This window comes from Salvelinus fontinalis, chromosome 31 (assembly GCF_029448725.1).
Source record: "Salvelinus fontinalis isolate EN_2023a chromosome 31, ASM2944872v1, whole genome shotgun sequence".
In the NCBI taxonomy this organism is placed as follows: Eukaryota; Metazoa; Chordata; class Actinopteri; order Salmoniformes; family Salmonidae; genus Salvelinus; species Salvelinus fontinalis.
Window position 1 is genome coordinate 4,904,245 of NC_074695.1, and position 12,245 is coordinate 4,916,489.

General features: G+C 47.5%; 1 protein-coding gene across 4 annotated transcripts in view; it reads right to left on the reverse strand.

Moving 5' to 3' along the window:
- Positions 1-12,245, reverse strand: part of cacna1fb (calcium channel, voltage-dependent, L type, alpha 1F subunit) — a 197,851-nt gene that overhangs the window by 29,178 nt on the left and 156,428 nt on the right. For all 4 annotated transcript variants that reach the window (XM_055891144.1, XM_055891142.1, XM_055891143.1 and 1 more), the window contains exons 31-36: positions 12,094-12,177; positions 9,259-9,387; positions 3,751-3,816; positions 3,491-3,582; positions 1,189-1,238; positions 999-1,108 (exon numbers count right to left, since the gene is read on the reverse strand). In XM_055891144.1, coding sequence (XP_055747119.1) covers positions 999-1,108; positions 1,189-1,238; positions 3,491-3,582; positions 3,751-3,816; positions 9,259-9,387; positions 12,094-12,177 — 531 coding nt within the window. The remainder of the gene's footprint in view (positions 1-998; positions 1,109-1,188; positions 1,239-3,490; positions 3,583-3,750; positions 3,817-9,258; positions 9,388-12,093; positions 12,178-12,245) is intronic.

A 12,245-nucleotide genomic window follows, 5' to 3' on the forward strand; every position in this document is an offset into this window, starting at 1 on the left:
CATTCTATTAGCAGAGCTATGTTGGTTGATTTAGTGTCTCAAACCAGGTGAGTTAATTAACATTCTTCATCAAGAATATGGGCAAATTGCTATTATTGACAATGAAATAGGTGGGAATGTTGTTCTCTTGTCATATATTTTACTAGCAACATTCAAACTACTTTTCCAGATTGTATTTTTGGCGATTCTTTTTCACAATGTGAATATAGGCAACCTTGCTCAATTTGGGTCCCGAGGTTAAAACCTGTTGAGAACCACTGTCTTAGGAAGCAGCCTTTGAAGAAAGCGTTATAGAATGAAGCGTTGGTGGCAGTAGTTGGGGGAAGAATGTGCAACTTGATGTGATATTCCTTATTTTACAGGACTGTCCCTCCCCTTTCACCAGGATAGCACAAAGGCATGAAAAAGCCTCCAATCCTCCCTCCTCCCCTCTCTCTCCCCTCCCTCCCCCTCCCTCCTCCCCTCTCTCTCCCCTAGCTCCCCTCCCTCCCTCCCTCCCCCTCCCTCCTCCCCTCTCTCTCCCCTCCCTCCCCTTCCTCCCTCCATACCCCTCCCTCCTCCCCTCTCTCTCCCCTCCCTCCCCTCCCTCCTCCCCCCTCTCTCTCCCCTCCCTCCCCTCCCTCCCTCCATCCCCCTACCTCCTCCCCTCTCTCTCCCCTCCCTCCCTCCATCCAACTCCCTCCTCCCCTGTCTCTCCCCTCCCTCCCTCCCTCCCTCCCTCCCTCCCTCCCTCCATCCCTCCATCCCTCCCTCCATCCCCCTCTCCCTCCCCTCCCTCCCGTCTTCCCTCCCCTCCCCTCCTTCCTTCCTCCCTCCCTCCCTCCCTCCCTCCCTCCCTCCCTCCCTCCCTCCCTCCCTCCCTCCCTCCCTCCCTCCCTCCCTCCCTCCATCCCGCCCTCTCCCTCCCCTCCGTCCCATCTTCCCTCCCCTCCCTCCCTCCCTCCATCCCCCTCCCTCCTCCCCTCTCTCTCCCCTCCCTCCCCCTTGTCTCCCCTCACCAGGAAAGCACACAGCATGAAGAAGCTGATGAAGTAGACGATAGCGAAGTTGCTTCCACAGGTGAACTCTTCGCCAGGCAGGTAGTCTGACTCTGGGTCACACCGTTTACCTGGTAGACAGAGAGAGAGAGAGTCAGACAGACAGACAGACAGACAGACAGACAGACAGACAGACAGACAGAGTGCTTACCTGGCAGACTGGCTAGCATGATCTCCTGCCACGCCTCCCCTGTAGCACACCTGGACGGAGACAGGGAGACAGAGAAACATGGAGACAGGGAGACAGAGAGACAGAGAGACAGAGAGACAGGGAGACAGGGAGGCAGGGAGACAGAGAGACAGGGAGGCAGGGAGACAGGGAGACAGAGAGACAGAGAGACAGGGAGACAGAGAGACAGGGAGACAGAGAGACAGGGAGACAGAGACAGGGAGACAGGGAGACAGAGAGACAGAGAGACAGGGAGACAGAGAGACAGAGAGACAGAGAGACAGAGAGACAGGGAGACAGAGAGAAAGAGAGACAGAGAGACAGGGAGACAGAGAGACAGGGAGGCAGGGAGACAGGGAGACAGAGAGAAAGAGAGAGAGAGAGACAGGGAGACAGAGACAGGGAGACAGGGATACAGAGAGACAGGGAGACAGGGAGGCAGGGAGAAAGAGAGAGAGAGAGACAGGGAGACAGAGAGACAGGGAGACAGGGAGACAGAGAGACAGAGAGACAGGGAGAAAGAGACAGAGAGACAGGGAGACAGAGAGACAGAGAGACAGGGAGAAAGAGACAGAGAGACAGAGAGACAGGGAGACAGAGAGACAGAGAGACAGAGAGACAGGGAGAAAGAGACAGAGAGACAGAGAGACAGGGAGACAGAGAGACAGGGAGACAGAGAGACAGGGAGACAGCGAGAAAGAGAGAGAGAGAGACAGGGAGACAAGAGAGACAGGGAGACAGAGAGACAGAGCACGGGATGAACAGATGTTAGCTCCAACAGGGCACGACCTAGGCCAGTGGTTTTCAAACCTCTCCTCTGGGACCCCCAGACATTTGACAATGTTGTTGTACCCTAAAAGTAGCTCATCTGATTCAAGTGGTCAAGGGCTTGATGATTAGTTGACCAGTTGAATCAGATGCGCTAGCTTAGGAATAGGTCAAAAACATGGAACGGCTGGGGGTCCCCCGAGGAGAGACTTCACAACCCCTGACCTATGAAACGTTTGACCGGAGAGGAGACTACCAGGGATATTATTAAGGGCTTCTGTTTGCCTCTGTCTTCACCAGAAGTCATGTTTTTTTTAAATACCTGGGACATAAATACCTGGAACCTCTGGCCAATCAATCAGTGAGGTGGATCAATCAATGAACTAGCAGAAAAGCAGCAGTCCTACTGAATAGAGTCAGTTCAGCCTGAGGAAACGGTTCACCTGAATAGAGTCAGTTCAGCCTGAGGAAACGGTTCACCTGAATAGAGTCAGTTCAGCCTGAGGAAACGGTTCACCTGAATAGAGTCAGTACAGCCTGAGGAAACGGTTCACCTGAATAGAGTCAGTTCAGCCTGAGGAAACGGTTCACCTGAATAGAGTCAGTACAGCCTGAGGAAACGGTTCACCTGAATAGAGTCAGTTCAGCCTGAGGAAACGGTTCACCTGAATAGAGTCAGTTCAGCCTGAGGAAACAGTTCACCTGAATAGAGTCAGTACAGCCTGAGGAAACGGTTCACCTGAATAGAGTCAGTACAGCCTGAGGAAACGGTTCACCTGAATAGAGTCAGTTCAGCCTGAGGAAACGGTTCACCTGAATAGAGTCAGTTCAGCCTGAGGAAACGGTTCACCTGAATAGAGTCAGTTCAGCCTGAGGAAACGGTTCACCTGAATAGAGTCAGTACAGCCTGAGGAAACGGTTCACCTGAATAGAGCCAGTACAGCCTGAGGAAACGGTTCACCTGAATAGAGTCAGTACAGCCTGAGGAAACGGTTCACCTGAATAGAGCCAGTACAGCCTGAGGAAACGGTTCACCTGAATAGAGTCAGTTCAGCCTGAGGAAACGGTTCACCTGAATAGAGTCAGTTCAGCCTGAGGAAACGGTTCACCTGAATAGAGCTAGTATAGCCTGAGGAAACGGTTCACCTGAATAGAGTCAGTTCAGCCTGAGGAAACGGTTCACCTGAATAGAGTCAGTTCAGCCTGAGGAAACGGTTCACCTGAATAGAGTCAGTACAGCCTGAGGAAACGGTTCACCTGAATAGAGTCAGTTCAGCCTGAGGAAACGGTTCACCTGAATAGAGTCAGTACAGCCTGAGGAAACGGTTCACCTGAATAGAGTCAGTTCAGCCTGAGGAAACGGTTCACCTGAATAGAGCCAGTACAGCCTGAGGAAACGGTTCACCTGAATAGAGTCAGTACAGCCTGAGGAAACGGTTCACCTGAATAGAGTCAGTACAGCCTGAGGAAACGGTTCACCTGAATAGAGTCAGTACAGCCTGAGGAAACGGTTCACCTGAATAGAGCCAGTACAGCCTGAGGAAACGTCTGAAAATTGTTGTTCCTGTTGATCTGAGTGTAGTCCTGCATGGCTATCTTCCCAAACGTCTGGGGAGAGCGAGAGAGAGAGAGAGAGAGAGAGAGAGAGAGAGAGAGAGAGAGAGAGAGAGAGATGGAGAGAGAGAGAGAGAGAGATATTGAGAGATATCAAGATGGAGATGGACCCTAGCAAGAAGGCATATCCTCAATTGGTAAAAACAGACACACAACACCCACCTGCATGCCGATGACCGCATAGATGAAGAAGATCATGGCGATGAGAAGGGCAACGTAAGGCAGGGCCTGAGAGACAGAGGACACAGCTATAGTCAGTATATGAAGGGTTATGTAGGGCAGGGCCTGAGAGACAGAGCTATAGTCAGTATATGTCTGAGTTCAGTCAACACTTCTGCAATATAATGATAACCTCTCTTTGAAATGTCATTACTGATGTTGTGAGAATTGTGTTTTCCTACCTTCATATTACCATCTCAAAAAATTGGTACTGTATTGTGTTCCACATAAATAAATTACTATTGTGTTCCACATAAATAAATTACTATTGTGTTTCAGAGAGTAACATCTCTGTCTCTACAATACCGTCAGTCTCCCTCAGGCAGTAGCAGAGAGTAACATTTCTGTCTCTACAATACTGTCAGTCTCCCTCAGGCAGTGTAGAGGGTAACATCTCTGTCTCTACAATACCATCAGTCTCCCTCAGGCAGTTACAGAGAGTAACATTTCTGTCTCTACAATACCATCAGTCTCCCTCAGGCAGTTACAGAGAGTAACATTTCTGTCTCTACAATACTGTCAGTCTCCCTCAGGCAGTGTAGAGGGTAACATCTCTGTCTCTACAATACCATCAGTCTCCCTCAGGCAGTAGCAGAGAGTAACATTTCTGTCTCTACAATACTGTCAGTCTCCCTCAGGCAGTGTAGAGAGTAACATCTCTGTCTCTACAATAGCATCAGTCTCCCTCAGGCAGTGTAGAGAGTAACATCTCTGTCTCTACAATACCGTCAGTCTCCCTCAGGCAGTGTAGAGGGTAACATTTCTGTCTCTACAATACCGTCAGTCTCCCTCAGGCAGTGTAGAGGGTAACATCTCTGTCTCTACAATACTGTCAGTCTCCCTCAGGCAGTGTAGAGAGTAACATCTCTGTCTCTACAATAGCATCAGTCTCCCTCAGGCAGTGTAGAGGGTAACATCTCTGTCTGCCCATCAACAACTGGACTCATATATCTGGACTGGTGGGATGGTGTTTGTGTCCAAAGGGAACTGCTGTCAATTATATTATTGTGTAACAGTGGATTCTTTACCTCTCTGTCTCCTGTTTCAGAACCAATACCTCTCCACTACCATTCCATTACCCTTCCATTACCATTCCATTACCCTTCCATTACCATTCCACTACCATTTCATGACCCTTCCGCTACCATTTCATGACCCTTCCACTACCATTCCATTACCCTCCCACTACTATTCCATTACCATTCCACTACCATTCCATTACCCTTCCATTACCATTCCACTACCATTCCACTACCATTCCATTACCCTTCCATTACTATTCCACTACCATTCCATTACCCTTCCATTACTATTCCACTACCATTCCACTACCATTCCATTACCCTTCCACTACTATTCCACTACCATTCCATTACTATTCCACTACCATTACATTACCCTTCCATTACCATTCCCCTAGCATTCCACTACCATTCCATTAGCCTTCCACTACCATTCCACTACAATTCCATTACTATTCCACTACCATTACATTACCCTTCCATTACCCTCCCATTACCCTTCCACTACCATTCCACTACTATCCCACTACAATTCCACTACTATTCCAATACTATTCCACTACTATTCCACTACAATTCCACTACTATCCCACTACAATTCCACTACTATTCCACTACAATTCCACTACTATTCCACTACAATTCCACTACTATTCCACTACCTCTCCACTACCATTCCACTACCACTCCACTACCATTCCACTACCACTCCACAACCATTCCACTACTATTCCACTACCATTCCACTACTACTCCACTACCATTCCAATACTATTCCACTACTATTCCACTACAATTCCACTACTATTCCACTACCTCTCCACTACCATTCCACTACCACTCCACTACCATTCCACTACTATTCCACTACCATTCCACTACTACTCCACTACCATTCCACTACTATTCCACTACCACTCCACTACCATTCCACTACCACTCCACTACCATTCCACTACTATTCCACTACCATTCCACTACTACTCCACTACCATTCCACTACTATTCCACTACTATTCCACTACTATTCCACTACTATTCCACTACAATTCCACTACCATTCCACTACCATTCCACTACCTCTCCCCCTTTTCATCTCCATGTTCATCTTCTTCAGTGTGTCTAAATAAAGTTCCTGTGTGTTAACTCTTGGGCTGCCTAATTCCCCTCTAACCGGGGGCGGTGAAGGTGGGTCACAAGCCAGTAAAATAGGTAAAGCCTGGTCACTCTCTTTCACAAACAATGCCATAAGGGTTAGAAGTAAATCCGTTCCTTTTCACTTGTAGAATGTTCACCAACTCCCCGACCTGCACTGACACCAACTCCCTGTACTGACACCAACTCCCTGTACTGACACCAACTCCCTGACTTCTACTGACACCAACTCCCTGACTTCTAATGACACCAACTCCCTGACTTCTACTGACACCAACTCCCTGACTTCTACTGACACCAACTCCCTGTTCTGACACCAACTCCCTGACTTCTACTGGCACCAACTCCCTGACTTCTACTGACACCAACTCCCTGACTTCTACTGACACCAACTCCCTGTTCTGACACCAACTCCCTGACTTCTACTGGCACCAACTCCCTGTTCTGACACCAACTCCCTGACTTCTACTGGCACCAACTCCCTGACTTCTACTGACACCAACTCCCTGTTCTGACACCAACTCCCTGACTTCTACTGGCACCAACTCCCTGACTTCTACTGACACCAACTCCCTGACTTCTACTGACACCAACTCCCCGACCTGTACTGACACCAACTCCCTGACTTCCACTGACACCAACTCCCTGTTCTGACACCAACTCCCCGACCTGCACTGACACCAACTCCCTGTACTGACACCAACTCCCTGTACTGACACCAACTCCCTGACTTCCACTGACACCAACTCCCTGTTCTGACACCAACTCCCCGACCTGCACTGACACCAACTCCCTGTACTGACACCAACTCCCTGTTCTGACACCAACTCCCCGACCTGCACTGACACCAACTCCCTGACTTCTACTGGCACCAACTCCCTGACTTCTACTGACACCAACTCCCTGACTTCTACTGACACCAACTCCCCGACCTGTACTGACACCAACTCCCTGACTTCCACTGACACCAACTCCCTGTTCTGACACCAACTCCCCGACCTGCACTGACACCAACTCCCTGTACTGACACCAACTCCCTGTACTGACACCAACTCCCTGACTTCCACTGACACCAACTCCCTGTTCTGACACCAACTCCCCGACCTGCACTGACACCAACTCCCTGTACTGACACCAACTCCCTGTACTGACACCAACTCCCCGACCTGCACTGACACCAACTCCCTGTTCTGACACCAACTCCCTGACCTGTACTGACACCAACTCCCTGTACTGACACCAACTCCCTGACTTTCACTGACACCAACTCCCTGACTTTCACTGACACCAACTCCCTGTACTGACACCAACTCACTGACTTCCACTGACACCAACTCCCTGTACTGACACCAACTCCCCGACCTGCACTGACACCAACACCCTGACCTGTATGGAATTATCCCAGACCAACATCTACTACTGACACCAACTCCCTGTACTGACACCAACTCCCTGTACTGACACCAACTCCCTGTACTGACACCAACTCCCTGTACTGACACCAACTCCCTGACTTCTACTGACACCAACTCCCTGTTCTGACACCAACTCCCTGTACTGACACCAACTCCCTGTTCTGACACCAACTACCTGACTTCTACTGACACCAACTCCCTGACTTCTACTGACACCAACTCCCTGTTCTGACACCAACTCCCTGTACTGACACCAACTCCCTGTTCTGACACCAACTCCCTGTACTGACACCAACTCCCTGTTCTGACACCAACTCCCTGTACTGACACCAACTCCCTGACTTCTACTGACACCAACTCCCTGTACTGACACCAACTCCCTGTACTGACACCAACTCCCTGTACTGACACCAACTCCCCGACCTGCACTGACACCAACTCCCTGTTCTGACACCAACTCCCCGACCTGCACTGACACCAACTCCCTGTTCTGACACCAACTCCCCGACCTGTACTGACACCAACTCCCCGACCTGCACTGACACCAACTCCCTGTTCTGACACCAACTCCCCGACCTGTACTGACACCAACTCCCCGACCTGCACTGACACCAACTCCCTGTACTGACACCAACTCCCTGTACTGACACCAACTCCCTGTACTGACACCAACTCCCTGTACTGACACCAACTCCCTGTACTGACACCAACTCCCTGTACTGACACCAACTCCCTGTACTGACACAAATGTATCTATTTTTACTTAATGTTATGAAAAGTCTGTAGCCATATCTTCACATCATTGTTTGGGTTTTAGACCATGAGAGAGAGAGAGATAAAATCAACCCTGGGAATTATCCCAGACCAACACCCTGACCTGAATGGAATTATCCCAGACCAACACCCTGACCTGAATGGAATTATCCCAGACCAACAACCTGACCTGAATGGAATTATCCCAGACCAACACCCTGACCTGAATGGAATTATCCCAGACCAACACCCTGACCTGAATGGAATGGAATTATCCCAGACCAACACCCTGACCTGAATGGAATGGAATTATCCCAGACCAACACCCTGACCTGTATGGAATTATCCCAGACCAACACCCTGACCTGAATGGAATTATCCCAGACCAACACCCTGACCTGAATGGAATTATCCCAGACCAACACCCTGACCTGAATGGAATTATCCCAGACCAACACCCTGACCTGTATGGAATGGAATTATCCCAGACCAACACCCTGACCTGTATGGAATTATCCCAGACCAACAACCTGACCTGTATGGAATTATCCCAGACCAACACCCTGACCTGAATGGAATGGAATTATCCCAGACCAACACCCTGACCTGAATGGAATTATCCCAGACCAACACCCTGACCTGAATTGAATTATCCCAGACCAACACCCTGACCTGAATTGAATTATCCCAGACCAACACCCTGACCTGTATGGAATTATCCCAGACCAACACCCTGACCTGTATGGAATTATCCCAGACCAACACCCTGACCTGAATGGAATGGAATTATCCCAGACCAACACCCTGACCTGAATGGAATTATCCCAGACCAACACCCTGACCTGAATGGAATTATCCCAGACCAACACCCTGACCTGAATGGAATTATCCCAGACCAACACCCTGACCTGAATGGAATTATCCCAGACCAACACCCTGACCTGAATGGAATTATCAACTTGTATGACCACGCCTAATTTATCAGTGATTGCCTGGTAAAGTAGGGCCAGGACATCAGTTATAGGTTGGTAAAGTAGGGCCCAGAGTGTTTCCTTGTCAGATCACATGGTCAGGGAAAAGTCCTTGACCCACTATTGACCGCTGACCTGGAGGGACTTGACAAAGGTCCAGAGCAGCGTCCGAATTCCCTCCCCCTTGCTCAGCAGTTTGACCAATCGCATCACTCGGAACAGACGGAAGAACGTGATGGACACTCTGGAACTGTCATCAGAGCTCTGCGAAAGAGAGACAGAGAGAGAGAGACAGAGAGAGAGACAAAGACAGAGAGAGAGAGACAAAACAGAGAGAGAGAGAGTCAAAAGACAGAGAGAGAGACAGAGAGACAGAGAGAGATTCAGAGAAAAGAGAAAAGAGACACACATTAACATGATAGAGAGGTAAGATACAGTAGTTACATAGATGACAGATACAATGTTTAAAGCTGCAATCCTTAATTTAAACAATGAGGATTATTCTGCTAAAAAGCTAAAGGATGAGGCTGGAAAAATGTAACCACTCTCAAATTCAAAGACATAACTATGGGTGCAAGGACTGACCATCCATGATATCACACGTATAGTTTTAACCATGTTTTGAGGCTAAGCTCATGAGTTATATTCTTTAATTGTGTATACACGTATATAATACATTTTTAAGTACAAAAATGGCTGTCGCAACTAAGGATTCTAGCTTTAATGTTAGCTGTTTTCCAAAACCTTCACCCCAGGTGTGCTGTGAATATAATTATGCTTGAAGGAAATATCTTGGACACAAATGTGTTGACAAGCTCAAATCAAATTGTATTTGTCACATGCGTCCAAATACAACAGGTGTAGACCTTATCGTGAAATGCTGAATACAAGAGGTGTAGACCTTATCGTGAAATGCTGAATACAAGAGGTGTAGACCTTATCGTGAAATGTTTACTTACAAGACCTTTTAACCAACAATGCAGTTCTAAGAAAATAGAGTTAAGATAATATTTACTAAAGTAAAAAATAATAATAATGAGGCTATATACAGGGGGCTGGTAACGAGTTAATATGCGGGGGGGGAGGGGGGGGTACAGGTTAGTCGAGGTCATTTGTACATGTAGGTAGGGGTAAAGTGGGGGGGGGGGGGGGGTTGTTTGTTTCACAATAAAAAACATTTTGTATCTTCAAAGTGGTAGGCATGTTGTGTAAATCAAATGATACAAATCCTCCATTTTAATTCCAGGGTGTAAGGCAACAAAATAGGAAAAAATGCCAAGAGGGGTGAACAGTTTCGGAAGGCACTGTACACCTTCTATATTCTGTGCATGTGACAAATAAACTTAGATGTTATTTGATATTGTGTGTGTTTACCAGAGACGGTATTGTGGTACTATTTTTACTGCAATTTAGTCTTGAAATCTTTGGCTGTTCCTCTCTAGGTTGTTTCTCCCTAGGTTATAATCTCCACCCGGCACAACCAGTAGAGGACTGGCCACCCCTCAGAGCCTGGTTCCTCTCTAGGTTTCTCCCTAGGTTATAATCTCCACCCGGCACAACCAGTAGAGGACTGGCCACCCCTCAGAGCCTGGTTCCTCTCTAGGTTTCTCCCTAGGTTATAATCTCCACCCGGCACAACCAGAAGAGGACTGGCCACCCCTCAGAGCCTGGTTCCTCTCTAGGTTTCTCCCTAGGTTATAATCTCCACCCGGCACAACCAGAAGAGGCCTGGCCACCCCTCAGAGCCTGGTTCCTCTCTAGGTTTCTTTCTAGGTTCCTGCATTTCTAGGGAGTTTTCCCTAGCCACCGTGCTTCTACATTTGCATTGCTTGCTGTTTGGGGTGTCTGTATCAGCACTTTGTGACATCTGCTGAGGTTAACAGGGCTTTATAAATACATTTGATTGAATTGTGTTGAGGTCGGGTGATTGTGGAGGCCAAGTCATCTGACTCATTCACTCTCCTTCTTGGTAAAATAGTCCTTACACAGCCTGGAGGTGTGTTGGGTCATTGTCCTGTTGAAAAACAAATGATAGTCCCACTAAGATCAAACCAGATGGGATGGCGTATCGCTGGAAAATGCTGCGGTAGCCATACTGGTTAAGTGTGCCTTGAATTTTAAATGAATCACTGTCATTAGCAAAGCACCATCACACCTCCTCCTCCTCCATGCTTCACGATGGGAACCACACATGCGGAGATCATCCGTTCACCTACTCTGCGTCTCACAAAGACACGGCGGTTGGAACCAAAAATCTCACATTTGGACTCATCAGACCAAAGGGCAGATTTCCACCTGTCTAATGTCCATTGCTCGTGTTTCTTGGCCCAAGCAAGTCTCTTCTTATTATTGGTGTCCTTTAGTAGTGGTTTCTTTGCACCAATTCAACCATGAAGGCCTGAATCACACAGTCTCCTCTGAACAGTGGATGTTGAGATGTGTCTGTTACTTGAACACTGTGAAGCATTTATTTGGGCTGCAATCTGAGGTGCTCTCTAATGAACTTACCCTCTTCCTGTGGTGGTCCTCATGAGAGACAGTTTCATCATGGTTTTTGCAACTGCACTTGAAGAAACTTTCAAAGTTCTTGAACTTTTTTGGGATTGACTGACTTAATGTCTTATAGTAATGATGGAATGTAATTTCTCTTTGCTTATTTGAGCTGTTCTCGCCATAATATGGACTTGGTCTTTTACCAAATAGGGCTATCTTCTGTATACCACCCCTACATTAACACACCTATATATAGCCTCGTTATTGTTATTTTATTGCGTAACTTTTTTTTAACTTTAGTTTATTTAGTAAATATTTTTTCAGCAAATATATTGTTATTTTAACAAAGAAATTCTGCATTGTTGGTTAAGGGCTTGTAAGTAAGTATTTCACTGTAAAGTCTACACCTGTTGTATTTGACACAATTTGATTCGATTTTCTATTGTTATTTAATAGCCAGTGTGTCAGTGGACTTACGCTGAATTCTGTCACCACAATATCCACGACACTGCCCACCACGATCAGAGCATCAAAAGAGTTCCAGGCATCTATGAAATAATGCTGCACACAGACAAAGATAGTTATTTTTATTTTTTACAATAAATAAAAAACGAGGAGTAAGAGGAGGA